Source organism: Phyllobates terribilis, unplaced genomic scaffold (assembly GCF_046119375.1).
Source record: "Phyllobates terribilis strain yellow unplaced genomic scaffold, ASM4611937v1 Scaffold_9__5_contigs__length_417890890, whole genome shotgun sequence".
NCBI classification, from domain to species: Eukaryota; Metazoa; Chordata; class Amphibia; order Anura; family Dendrobatidae; genus Phyllobates; species Phyllobates terribilis.
Genome location: NW_027362769.1, coordinates 70,006,647 through 70,020,124, shown reverse-complemented (window position 1 = coordinate 70,020,124; position 13,478 = coordinate 70,006,647). Strand labels below are relative to the sequence as shown.

Here is a 13,478-nt window from a genome sequence, read left to right as displayed (position 1 = left end):
CCAAACTTCCAGGTGGAGGATGCTCTTTATTCCAGCATGACTAAATAGCTTTTTTATCAGCTAACACTTGAAAATTACCATGCTTTTCTTTGTGTTTTTTTTCTATCCTATGAAATTCATAGGAAGAACCATTCATCCAGTATAATGTGAATGTGGGACATATGTTTACGATATCATTAAAGGAGTTTACTGAACTTGAGATAAATTTCTGCAGTCACTATGTAACTGCAGACTGGCAAAAACTGACAGTGTGCATTGTACACACGGTTAAGATTCCCATCAGTTGTCAGATTGAGCGGGCGGTCCTGTGCTGCCTACATTCTCCTCTGCTTTTCTCAATTTTCTCATCAGTTTAGATTAGGCTGACTAAATTGAACATTTCACAGAAATTACAATACATTCTGTAGCAAACCTGATTCCTTAGACGATCTCCAGACAACCCCCGATGACCCTCACCACAGCCATATGCACACCCTAATGACTTCACCAGTTTGATGAGCATGGTCAGCGCCAGTTTATGGGTGGTTACTGGGACATTCTCATCCTTAAGAGATAAAATATTAGTTATGACCATAGTATAGAACAGTATGAGCAGCATAAAATGATAATAATAATTGTGATAAATACAATTATTATTTTTTCCAGTTTTAGGATGATTAAGTTTTATAAACTAATGATGAAAATTCTAATATGATGAAAATCCTTCAAATTATGAAAATCTCACCACTAATTCCATTTAATAATATCATGGCGTGTTTTATGTTTAATATTTAGCTTTTCACAATATCAATTAAATATTTACCTTTTCAGCATTTTTTCCGTTCTTGAACTGATCATCCCCGCTCCCATCATCTCCTCCTCCACCACCTCCTGTTCCACCACTTGAGGCTCCTCCAAAGCCACAACTTGATCCGCGGGAATTTCCTTTGATTTGGAAGTTCCCTTCACTTTGTCTCTTTTCCCCACTAAGTGAACCTGGTCCTGATATAATAGTTGGTTCGTTCTCTTTGTTCTCACTCTTTTTTCTCTTTTTCTCAACACATGGCACAACTCCCAACTGGAGCAGACAGTCTACAATATTCAGGGCCACATCACAGATCCGGGAACTGATATCATGATTCAGAACAAGGTATACCGCTTTAAGAACAATCTAAGAAGACAGTAAAACATTGTATCAGCTATTATTGCAGTCACAATATTTGTGCATTACTATAATGATACATAAAATTACACATACATCACATAAAATTTACACATGAATGGCCCTATGTTTCCACATTTATATGTATATATATATTGTGACAAAGTCACTGGCAAAGTACTGGAGGGGAGATATGTAGTACTGAGATTGTTAACTCTAGTAATATAAACATAGGAAAAACGTTTCAGCACACAAAGTGATGAGGGGTTAATCAGCCATGTTTAGTGCTAGGGTGATTAAACACCTGTAGAGAGAGAGGAGTTCAGAGGATAAATTCCCAGCCTTTTAGAGCATTTGGTGTGGGGAGGGCCTGGAGGTGAAAGCTCCAGAGCTGTATTGTCAAGTGAATGAAAGCTAAACCTTGGGTTGCTTGTTCCGGAAGCAGGCTGTTACCTGTAGTAACAAGAACTGTGCCATATGTTATGTTTTGCTTTTTCCTGTTAGGCTGGGAAGACCGCGCTTGTTTTGCTAACATTGCCATGGTTTATGCAGTACTCTTAATAAAGCTAGAGGAAGATTTAAAGAGACAGTGTTCCTGTGTCTACCTCTATGTACAGCCAAGTGAACCAGTCTACCACTATATATATATATATATATATATATATATATATATATATATATACAGTAGGGTGACAGTCAAAAAAATGTTGTGCAAATTTTTAGGTCTCACCCCTGGGAATAATTCCCTTTGGTGTGATTGTAACATACACAAAATTTCGAACATTGAAACATTGTTTACTGGTAGCTCAATCATCACAAAACTAACAATTATTTGTAATAAATGTCTTGCAGCAAAGTAAATGTACAATTTTACAGTAGTTTCACGGTTTCACTTTTTTTTAACGAAACATGCTTTATTTGGTTCAGGTTAGTCATGGCAATTACTGTTGAGCAAGCGTGCTCGTTTAACCCCTTAAACAAGCACGCTCGGGTGCTCGCCGAGTAGTTTCACCGTGCTCGGCATCTATGTTTGAGCCGCTGCAGTTGCATGTGTCGCGGCTGATAGACAGCTGTGAAACATGCAGGGATTGCCTGTTTGTTAGGCAATACCTGCTTTTTTTTTACAAGATGGGGGTCCGTCTTATAGTCCCAATAGGTATCTTACCTGGGAGCGGGAGTCACAGGAGGCATGGTCCCTCGGGAAACTGGTGGCGGCAGAAGTGGAGCAATTCTGCGGACTCTGGGTGGCAGAAGGGGGTGCCACAGCAGCAGGGGGTTGCAGTGGTGGTCAAGTGGTGATTATATGAAGCAGGGTCCCTCCTCAGGAACCCGGCGGCAGAATCAGTGAAATGCTGTGGGGCCGGTGTCGGCGGTCAGGTCCGAACATAGCTTACCGGGGAGTTGCGGTGGTGATGGAGCGGGATCGCAGGAAGCAGGGTCCCTCTCTCCCTCAGAAACCCAGGGGAGGCAGAAGCGGTAAGATGCTGCAGGGCCAGTGTTGGTGGTCAGGCAGAGCAGAGAGCATTGCTTTTCCGGCGGCCACCGCTATCTTCCTAAAGCCGTGATCTACAGGGAAATGGCCGCCCGAACCGGCGCATGTGCAGACTGGGATCTCGGCGCCCATTTCCCTGAGGCCTGAGGCCCATGTGCCGGCGACCAACACCTTGAATGTATCTCCCATGTCATCTGAGGAAATAGTCTCAAGGGAGATACATTCAAAGTGTTGGTTGATGCGTTTCGAAGTGGTACTTCTTATTCATAACCTAGAGGTTATGAATAAGAAGTACCACTTCGAAACGCGTCAACCAACACCTTGAATGTATTTCCCTTGGGACTATTTCCTCAGATGACACACTTGTCCATATGTCTTTGTGGATTTCTTATGGAATTATATATTTTTTATGGATGACATTTTCTGAATAAAAATACACGTTTTATTGGAAGTGCTGGATCAACCGCCTCTGTTATATGTGTAAAAAGACCTATTCCCTTACCGCGAGGTCCAGCATTCCATTCTTGTGGACAAAGTTGTTGGTGCCATCTATATGCTCTGTGTCCTCCAAGCTACTGTAGTTAATGCAGGAATCTGTTAGGCTACGTGGTAAGTTGGCACAGGCGAGAGGTTCATGTGGCATCTCAGGGATGGGCACTTGATTGCACAGCTTTCTCATATGATCAGCAAAAAAGTCAGCATAGCCAACGTTGAATGAAGCAAGAGTAGTGTTGAATGTGGCCACCGTTATGGTTGAAATCTGAGATCTCACTGGAAAGAATTAGGATTGCTTTGTGGTTAGCAAATCCAATTAACATCATGATAATAATTATCAGTCATAAATATTCAAACATACCATCTTTAGATGTGTTCTCTCCATGACTGTTGGGGTGGTCAGGGAGATCACTTAGCAAAGTATGATGTGAGTGAGAATGCCTGGCACTCAAGCTCTCCATCTCTGTAGCAGTATCAGAGCTTCCACGCCTTGTAAATTTACCTATGGTAACAGGATATATGTTGGAATGTGTAGAAATATAAAGAACTGTCATAGACCCCAGATAATTCTGCTGCCGTTCTAAAGTGATACAGCGCTAAAAGTGTGGGACCGGGGCTCAATCCCTCCCAAAAAAGTACAAAGACAGATGGTACAAAGACCACCAATTACTATCCCCACCCACCTTAATTGTCTTGTAGCTGTTTGTGCTTTTCAGTAAGTCATAATTAGAAACCATGCTTGTACCACATCAGTACATCTTCTGTACAAGTAACTGTATAAAATCCCATTAGCTATTTTAGTCCATTTACTTTACCTAAAATCATTTATCAGAAAAAGTGAGGCTAAGATAAGTCTAGCTTCACGCAAACCATACAGACTCAAAAACTCCTGACAATTTGGGAACTTCTAAAACTGTCCATTTAAATTAAGCTTTTTCAGATTGCAACATTTTGACTTTCAGATCATATAACTAAGACTATATAACTTTCTATTTATAAAAGTGGTCCCAAGTGGGCTGAATGGATATCAACCAAGAATCTTCTCCACGCCAGCTAACTTAGCAGTAATTTATGATAACCTTTACACATACGGTATAAACCTGAATAACAACACCTTACACATCATCTGCCCCTGTAGGTTACCCTTTAACCTCTTTCCTAGACCTATACAGGGTGTCCTGGGTTGTAGTCAACTACAGCTACCAGTGAATGTATGATGGTGTCACTTTATCTAAAAAAAAATTTCTACAGTCCTAAACAACAAGCCAACATTTACTATTAGCAGACATTATGTTGTAAAATTGGAATACATTTCCTCTCTGCTCCATCCTTTCATAAATTTAGAACTTCATCTCTAAACTGTCCATGAGGATTAGGGCTTTTTGTGAAAAATGTGTAATCAGTTCTAAAACACATTTTTCACAAGGCTGACAAATTATACAACCTACAGCTACCAAACTCACCTAATATTGTGGTTTGCCAGCCCCCTTTCTCAATAGTACGCCTGTCCTCTCCAATACCAGATATACTCCCAAAGGAAAACGTACTGCGGGTTGGGGAGACATCCAAGTGGTCCTCGTGCAGGAGAAAGGGCATCCCTATCCTACGCTGCCGCTTCTTCCCATGATGGTGATATGGTATTGATCCCTTACGCTCTCTATCATCTCTTCGTGTCCTCAGCTGCGGAATGACAAATATAGATGATTTAGAGCACAGAGATTTTTTTTATGTAATGCTTTTGAAGTTAAGAAAATAGTTTTGAAAGTTTTATTTGTATAAACAGCTGCAGTGTTTTTGCTAAAATATTAAGAAGAGATTTCTTACCCTTTTGAATATGTTGATTCCAATATCTGAGGAGAGATCTGGTATTGCAGATCTTCGTAGATTGGTCAAAGATACTTTGGCATATGGCTCTGTGCCCAATGACCTGTCTTCCTCATTACATTTGGTCATATCCTGTGAGATTAAAACTTTCTATAAGAAGATCTACCAAAATACAACTATTCCTAACATCTTCAGTGAAGAGCTTTCATCAGTCAATTGCTTGACTTATTAATGGACCACTTTGCCACCTATCTCGTTAAATGTAGGTATATTAAATAGGTTAATTAAATAGAATAGAGTATGTTAAGGTTTATATAACTATCTCTGAGAAAACACCTTGTTTCACATAACTACCAACTAATGTTCAGCTTTCAACGGCAATGCAATAAAGGAAAACTGAACTCTAAAAGGTTCATCAAGACAACATTGGTCTTAGTTTTGATACATGAAGAATCATATGTTACTACAAAACTGCTAATCTATTATATATGCCAATGTACAACATATTTTGAAATATATAAGTTCTCTAAAAAGTGTATATTAGTTTATAAATTTTTCATCTCTTACCTGGGTTTTATGGGTGTTTACAAGGGAAGGTGCTGCTGCCACCATTGAACTACTTCGAGGTCGTGGAAGAGGGGTTTCCTCAGGTTCAGGAGACTTTTCTGGTTTCTCTTCCAACATATGCCTAAGTCGATGAAGGTAGTACATAAGTGACCACTGAGTCCCTTCTTCTGACCAGTGGGGCTGCAGTAAACACCTTAATACAGCCACATCAAAATAAGTGGCGTATCGAGATTTTTGACATGGAGGAATCACTAAAGATAGTCTGTAAATTAAAGACAAAAATACAATAGTTAACATTACAAAAATATGAAGCTCGTCTAATTGAACAGATCATAAATCACAAAGTGGTAATTCTCACCTTGGAAAGGGTAGTCCTCTCTCCTGTGATATTTGGGAAGTAGTGCAGCCATCAAACGAGTTGGCTCTCTGGCAGCTGGATACGGTGGGTCTTGGAGGTACCAAGTCTTCTGGCTGGGCAACTTCAGAAACCACCTCAAACCCCTTGTGCATTAAAAGAAACTAAATTATAACATTACCCATATCGAAGTTAGATCATTGTATAAATAAAATACATTTTTGCTTTCCATATACAATCAACACATTGGGATCAATCCACCAAGACTCGCTTGTGCTTCACCTTTCTTGATGGAGTAGAAGAGGTGCCAAATTCATTAAAAGGCGCATGCCACTTAATAAATTCAGAGCCTTTTCTGAGAGGTGTGCGCCCCTATATGCAACACTCCAGAAAAGCTATTCGGTCAGGGACTAGAGTAGCATTTCTGGCGTAAAAATAAAAGCCTACTTTCCAATAATCGGACAAGCGGGGGTAACACGGCTGTACCCACTTTGGCGGGGCTGATCTAAAATGCACTGAAAATGCCAAACGTTGTAGATTTTTTGCATTACTCCACGCTGCGCAAAAACATTGCAACTTTTCAAAGCTCTTACACCATTTTTGTGATGTAAAAGCTTTGATGAATCAACCCCATTGTATCCAGGACTGTAATTTCTGTATTATCAGGTAACACATTCTAAAATACATCCAAGTTTGATCCATTCTTTGTGCACCAGACATGGAGCTTGCAGGGGGAGCAGTGTGAAAGCCCATGTGAGTATTATCCTTTGTGCAGAAGAACATATTATAAAACTGGTGGATCTGAACATGGACATCACCTCCTTGATCAAATGTCAGACATTTATTTTAATATAGCTCTCCAACATTCCGATGCAAGCTCTAAATATTGATAGAAACCACCCCAATTCCATTGCCATAGAGCAGGGGTGGGGAATCTTTTTTCTGCCAAGGGCCATTTGGAAATTTATACTCTCTTTCGGGGGCCGTACAAATTGCGCCCTAACTCCGCCCACAAAGTACGTCATGATGCTGGAACTGGTGTCAGGACGTAATCTGTAATTGCACGAGCCTCAGCGTTCAATAGTGAATACTGTGTGTGTGTGCTCACAGAGGAGAAGAAATTAAAGGGCCAGAGGCCATTAAAATACAGCTGCCGGCCCAAGCCCTGCAGTCCCCAGGAATCTGCCCGGGGGCCGGATAAAAGGTCATTGAGGGCCATAAATGACCCGCGGGCCTGAAGTTCCCCACCCCTGCCCTAGAGCACAGTACTCGCTTATACAGTATCTTTGTTAATATTAGCACCATTGCTATATCTTTTACATCCCTAAATATTTTTGTTAAATGATTCCAATTTATATTTTATTTTGCACGATCTGACAGACAAATGAAATGTTAATCGTGAGACAACTCCTAACTATTATCATCTGTCTAAATTAGCATGATAGAAACAAGCAACGTCATTACATTTCAACAGGGTTTTCCTTTCCTCATTAATCATCATGAATATTTAAAACTGGCAAAAGATTGGTAACTTTGTGGAGGCATAAAACCACTAAATACTGAATAATTGCTGTTGTTAGGATACACATGACAGATTGTTTTTTTCTGTAAACCAGAGGCTAAGTGCTGTTTTATAAAATGATTAACCAATTGTCAGGAATCAACATGGACTTACCAGTGGTCTACTGATTCTTTCTTCTCTTGCATGTGCTCCTGGTTATCTCTTGCACATACAGTAAATGTCCACTACTTTGATATCGATGACCTTTCCTTAGGAGCTGTGCTACTCCAATCCATACACTTCACATCCTTTTAAACTGATATTGCACATCTGCCCTATATTTATAGTGATCATTGTTGGACAGTGTTTTTTGCCTTATACTCCATTTAATCAGGTTACTTGCTAGCAATACTGAAGAAAATGAACAGACAAAAACATGTCTTACCTCTGTGAGGCCTGTGCTCTGCTTTGGGGAATCTACCACTTTGTTCTGACTGTTACATGGTGAACTTCTTTTTGCTAAAACGCAGATAAATTGAATTATTTCTTAAATAGGATATGAAACATAGACTGAATGAAGAAGATTTGTCAAAAGAAAAAGTTGTAAGGTCTTTTATTTTCCAAAGAGCCTCTTAAGAACAAAAGAAAAATCGGAATGATTTCTTCGAACGATTGCTCCACTTTTCCTTTGCACCAATTTTGGTACATTTCCCCCATTGCTAAGTCCTAATGGTTCCAATTAATGCTAATGCTTCCAATCAAAATATCAAAATAATCATGATTAGGCCACATTCACACGTTCAGTATTTGGTCAGTATTTTACATCAGTATTTGTAATATGGCGCCCGTGTCTGTAGCGCCACAAAATGCTTGCATGTGTGATATACACTACAGACCAAAAGTTTGGACACACCTTCTCATTTAAAGATTTTTCTGTATTTTCATGACTATGAAAATTGTACATTCACACTGAAGGCATCAAAACTATGAATTAACACATGTGGAATTATATACTTAACAAAAAAGTGTGAAACAACTGTAAAATATGTCTTATATTCTAGGTTCTTCAAAGTAGCCACCTTTTGCTTTGATGACTGCTTTGCACACTCTTGGCATTCTCTTGATGAGCTTCAAGAGGTAGTCATCGGAAATGGTCTTCCAACAATCTTGAAGGAGTTCCCAGAGATGCTTAGCACTTGTTGGCCCTTTTGCCTTCACTCTGCGGTCCAGCTCACCCCAAACCATCTTGATTGGGTTCAGGTCTGGTAACTGTGGAGGCCAGGTCATCTGGCATAGCACCCCATCACTCTCCTTCTTGGTCAAATAGCCCTTACACAGCCTGGAGGTGTGTCTGGGGTCATTGTCCTGTTGAAAAATAAATGATGGTCCAACTAAACGCAAACCGGATGGAATAGTATGTCGCTGCAAGATGCTGTGGTAGCCATGCTGGTTCAGTATGGCTTCAGTTTTGAATAAATCCCCAACAGTGTCACCAGCAAAGCACTCCCACACCATCACACCTCCACACCATGACACCTCCTCCTCCATGCTTCACGGTGGGAGCCAGGCATGTAGAGTCCATCCGTTCACCTTTTCTGCGTCGCACAAAGACACGGTGGTTGGAACCAAAGATCTCAAATTTGGACTCATCAGACCAAAGCACAGATTTACACTGGTCTAATGTCCATTCCTTGTGTTCTTTAGCCCAAACAAGTCTCTTCTGCTTGTTGGCAGTACTTAGCAGTGGTTTCCTAGCAGCTATTTTACCATGAAGGCCTGCTGCACAAAGTCTCCTCTTAACAGTTGTTGTAGAGATGTGTCTGCTGCTAGAACTCTGTGTGGCATTGACCTGGTCTCTAATCTGAGCTGCTGTTAACCTGCGATTTCTGAGGCTGGTGACTTGGATAAGCTTATCCTCAGAAGCAGAGGTGACTCTTGGTCTTCCTTTCCTGGGGCAATCCTCATGTGAGCCAGTTTCTTTGTAGCGCTTGATGGTTTTTGCAACTGCACTTGGGGACACTTTCAAAGTTTGCCCAATTTTTCGGACTGACTGACCTTCATTTCTTAAAGTAATGATGGCCATTCGTTTTTCTTTACTTAAAATTTGTATTATGGCAAGAAAAAAGCAGCTAACAGTCTAATCAGTAGGACTATCAGCTGTGTATCCACCTGACTTCTGCACAACCCAACTGATGGTCCCAACCCCATTTATAAGGCAAGAAATCCCACTTATTAAACCTGACAGGGCACACCTGTGAAGTGAAAACCATTTCCGGTGACTACCACTTGAAGGTCATCAAGAGAATGCCAAGAGTGTGCAAAGCAGTCATCAAAGCAAAAGGTGGCTACTTTGAAGAACCTAGAATATAAGACATATTTTCAGTTGTTTCACACTTTTTTGTTAAGTATATAATTCCACATGTGTTAATTCATAGTTTTGATGCCTTCAGTGTGAATGTACAATTTTCATAGTCATGAAAATACAGAAAAATCTTTAAATGAGAAGGTGTGTCCAAACTTTTGGTCTGTACTGTACGTTTATATGTATTGCCTGCTATGCTGAGGGCTGGTTTCTCTGCTGGGAAAACTGCATCCACACATTGTACCCGATCCCTTACTGGAGGATTGTGCTCTTTTGCCTGAACCAAGAAATGTGCACGATCCCTCAGTGGGGAGGAAGTGCTTAAGTAGAGCAGTGAAGATGTGAGGAGAAGTATAAACATGGAGGTCTGGATAAAGAGGAGCAGTATGCTCTCTTTAAGGACAAGCTGCATGAGGCAGGGTATAAGTCCCTAGAGCCACAGAGACTTCCAGAGTCTGTGGTGAAACTAAGAGACTGCTCGGTCTTCATATAATGATCAGTAAAGTGCTTTGCCCAGGAGCTCAGCAGCAAAGAGAATCAGGGACATTGATGCAAGAGAAAGTAAGTGTTTTCCACAGGATTCGAGCTGCCTGCTCGCTGGAAGAAATCACGGATCCAGTACCTGTCAGAGAAATGATTAGCAGCAGCAAGGCTACACTACATCACAGCAGAGAAACTGAACCCTCACCATGCAGGTCTGACCAAAACCCTGTGTGTGAGTTGTATGGAATCTTCTGGAACTGTTAGCAGAACTTCAGTTAAAGGTGCAAACTGATTATTACCCCATCTAACGCTGATTATTCTCTGCTGCACCATTCCTGTTCCAACTCTCCTGGAAGCCAGCCCTGATTGGAAAGGGTTAATCATCTGGCACTGTTCACCACTACCTAACTCCCAGGGGCCTTCATCAGTGCCCGGCCAAACCAGGTTGAACAGCCTTACCCAGACAACCTTGCCAAGGCATCAGATATAAAACGTCATGCAACCTGCTTGCCTGAAGTGCCCAGAGCATTACATCTGCAGAATGCCCTTGCTTGTAAAGAGAGCTTGTTCGCTAAGAAATCTGGAAAATGGAACTGCTACTCTTACAATATCACTGGCCATGGTTCCGTACAATTATATTTGTGTAAACCAGTTTGTTTGCTTACAAAAAGTACAAAGTTACCTGTAATAATGTTCCGAATGGGTTTTACCAGTGCTGTAAAAGCAGAAACCTCTGGATGTCTATGTTCCCACATTGGTTGCCAAATAATTAGACCACTAGCAAGGCGAAATGTCAGGTCTGATTCCTGAAAGGACAATAATATATTAGTAGAACATAGGTAACAGAGGGATAATGTCAATGTTTAATATAACTTGAAAACAGAGGCTTCTTCATAAAGGTGCTTACTTTAATCCTGTGAACTAGAGGAGCAAATAAAAAAACGAAGAGCTCCACAGTAGCCATAGAATTTTGGAGGAACTTCCTTCGATTGTTCTCATCTTCTTCATTTGCATTGCTATGCCTGGATTGCCCTGGAGAGCCTTGATTTTCCTGGTGGATGAAAGCACCACTACCTCCCCCCCAGCTGGAGCTTCTGTCACTACCAAACCTATCATTGCTGCAATCCTGAGGAGCTTCCAGAAGCATCCAGTGAAGTGTGTGCAGAAGCTTGGTTTCTGCAACGCCAAGCTTATCCTGATGCCCTGTGAAGCAAAGCAGAAAAACAGATTTAGATGACCACTTCCATGTCAAAGTTTACATATTATATTGTAGCTTTGCATATATGTAACCTTCTTATTGCACACAAAGCAAACATGTTGACTACCAACCTAGCTTGTTTCTGTTGGAGAGCAGCGTGGCTGTGCAGTGTAACACATGCGGCAGGGCAGCCTGGACTAATTCCCATCTGGAGATACTTTGAATGGCCTCAGAAAGGGCCGGGGAGAGGCCATGGAGCTTATTCTCAACAAGAACCCTTTCAAATGACTTACGGGAGGGAACAAAAAAAACAGAAGAAAAATTAAATATATTAACACAAAAAAGGTGTTCAACTCAAATGTATTTCAAGACCCTCTACAGACTTGTGAATTAGGTAGAAAGCATTAAAATAAAGCAAGGTTTGGTCTATAGAGACTAAATACAAATCAACAATTTCCCATTATATATAATTATTTGTGAAGAACGTGCTCTATTTATTTTATCTACATGTCATTACTCAGAATGTTTTGCCGAATACAATGGAACATTTAATTCCCACAACTTCCCTGAGTATTCAGTATTTTTGTTTTTTTTTATGCACCACTCCATTGTTTTTTCTTTTTTTAATTTCAGAGTTGGATTGATGCAGCTATTCTAAGTTCCCTGAACCTAGTCTTATGTTTACCAGCCTCTGTCTTCAGCTGTTCCTGGCGTAGTTCTGGCCCATGCCGCCATCTTGTGACCACAACTTCAAACTAACCGGAAGTCAGAAATAACAGTCAGAAGCTCTCAGTGTAATAAGTAAAAGAGAGCCTCGTTTTGGCTTCCGGCTCACCCAGCAAACACTGGAGCAATCCTGCAGGTCACAACCTGCAGTAGACGACCGGAGCGGTGCCGGGAATAGATGAAGACGGCGGCAGAGACATTCAGAAGGGAGTCAGGAGGTCAGATAGGGCCCAGTCTGCAGCAGCCGCATGACATGTGTGTCCCTGAGGTGAGTGGAGACCGAAGGAACAGATAGCGAGATCCAGGAAAGAGGCAAGAGAAAGTGACAGAAGGTTGAGGATGATTATGTTTGCGCTCAATGTCAGTGAGCTATATGTTTGGAAGCCAAGGTACTGAATCTAAATGAGCAGCTTGCAACACTCAGGAGCATTGCAAACCTGGAGAGGAGTTTAGAGCTCACTGAGCTTGGGCCAGTGATATGGAGGAGGGTGGAAGTGGGAAAGACCAGGACAGAGAAGTACGTAACTGAGTAAATGTTATAAGAAGGGGTAGGGGAAAAAGTGCCAGGAAGCTTAGTCCTGACCTGGCACAACCTAGTAAATATGCCTGTTTGGCTGATATTAGGAATACAAGACCAGGATTATGATCACTGCAGCAGGACATTGCTCTTAGCCACCAGGAAGACGACTGCTGTAGGAAGGAGGGACATTGGAGTGCAGTAAAGGCCAGACAGATGTTGGTGGTAGATGACACTATAATTAGAAGGACAGACAGGGTCACCTGCCGCCAAGACCGTGAATGCCAAACACTGTGTTGTCTGCCGGGTGCTCGTGTTCAACATTTTGCGGATCGGATAGGCAGATTGCTGGGTGGGGCTGGGGAAAACTCAGCGGTCGTGGTACACATCGGTACCAATGACAAAGTTAGAGGGAGGTGGAAGGTATTTAAAAATGATTACAGGGAACTAGGAGAGAAGCTGAAAGGCAGGACCTCTAAGGTGGTGTTTTAAGAAATACTGCCGGTGCCACGAGCGTCACTAGAAAGACAGCGGGAGCTTAGGTAGATAAAGGAGTGGCTTAGAAATTGGTGCAGGAAGAAATGGTCTGGGTTCATGGAGAACTGGGCCGACTTGACTGTCGGCTACAGGCTCTACGGTAGGGACAGGCTGCATCTCAACGGGGAGGCTGCAGCTATGCTGGGGGAGAAGCTTTTAAACTAGGATATGGGGGGAGGGAGGGTAGTTGTGCTAATAAGGGGATAGATAGACAGAGAGAGTGAGACAGTAGGGGTTAATGAGGATCTAGGGGGGCTGGGATATGCAAGGAAAGTAGGGA

At 41.7% G+C, this 13,478-nt stretch overlaps 1 protein-coding gene across 23 annotated transcripts in view; it reads right to left on the bottom strand.

Moving 5' to 3' along the window:
- UNC80 (unc-80 homolog, NALCN channel complex subunit) overlaps window positions 1-13,478 on the bottom strand; it is a 222,737-nt gene that overhangs the window by 197,726 nt on the left and 11,533 nt on the right. For 21 of the 23 annotated variants that reach the window (XM_073646576.1, XM_073646580.1, XM_073646583.1 and 18 more), the window contains exons 3-14: window positions 11,550-11,706; window positions 11,128-11,423; window positions 10,903-11,026; window positions 7,821-7,894; window positions 5,878-6,020; window positions 5,520-5,781; window positions 4,953-5,084; window positions 4,592-4,808; window positions 3,490-3,630; window positions 3,136-3,404; window positions 803-1,150; window positions 413-544 (exon numbers count right to left, since the gene is read on the bottom strand). In XM_073646576.1, coding sequence (XP_073502677.1) covers window positions 413-544; window positions 803-1,150; window positions 3,136-3,404; window positions 3,490-3,630; window positions 4,592-4,808; window positions 4,953-5,084; window positions 5,520-5,781; window positions 5,878-6,020; window positions 7,821-7,894; window positions 10,903-11,026; window positions 11,128-11,423; window positions 11,550-11,706 — 2,295 coding nt within the window. The remainder of the gene's footprint in view (window positions 1-412; window positions 545-802; window positions 1,151-3,135; window positions 3,405-3,489; window positions 3,631-4,591; window positions 4,809-4,952; window positions 5,085-5,519; window positions 5,782-5,877; window positions 6,021-7,820; window positions 7,895-10,902; window positions 11,027-11,127; window positions 11,424-11,549; window positions 11,707-13,478) is intronic. The other 2 variants (XM_073646587.1, XM_073646593.1) reach the window with 1 other exon arrangement.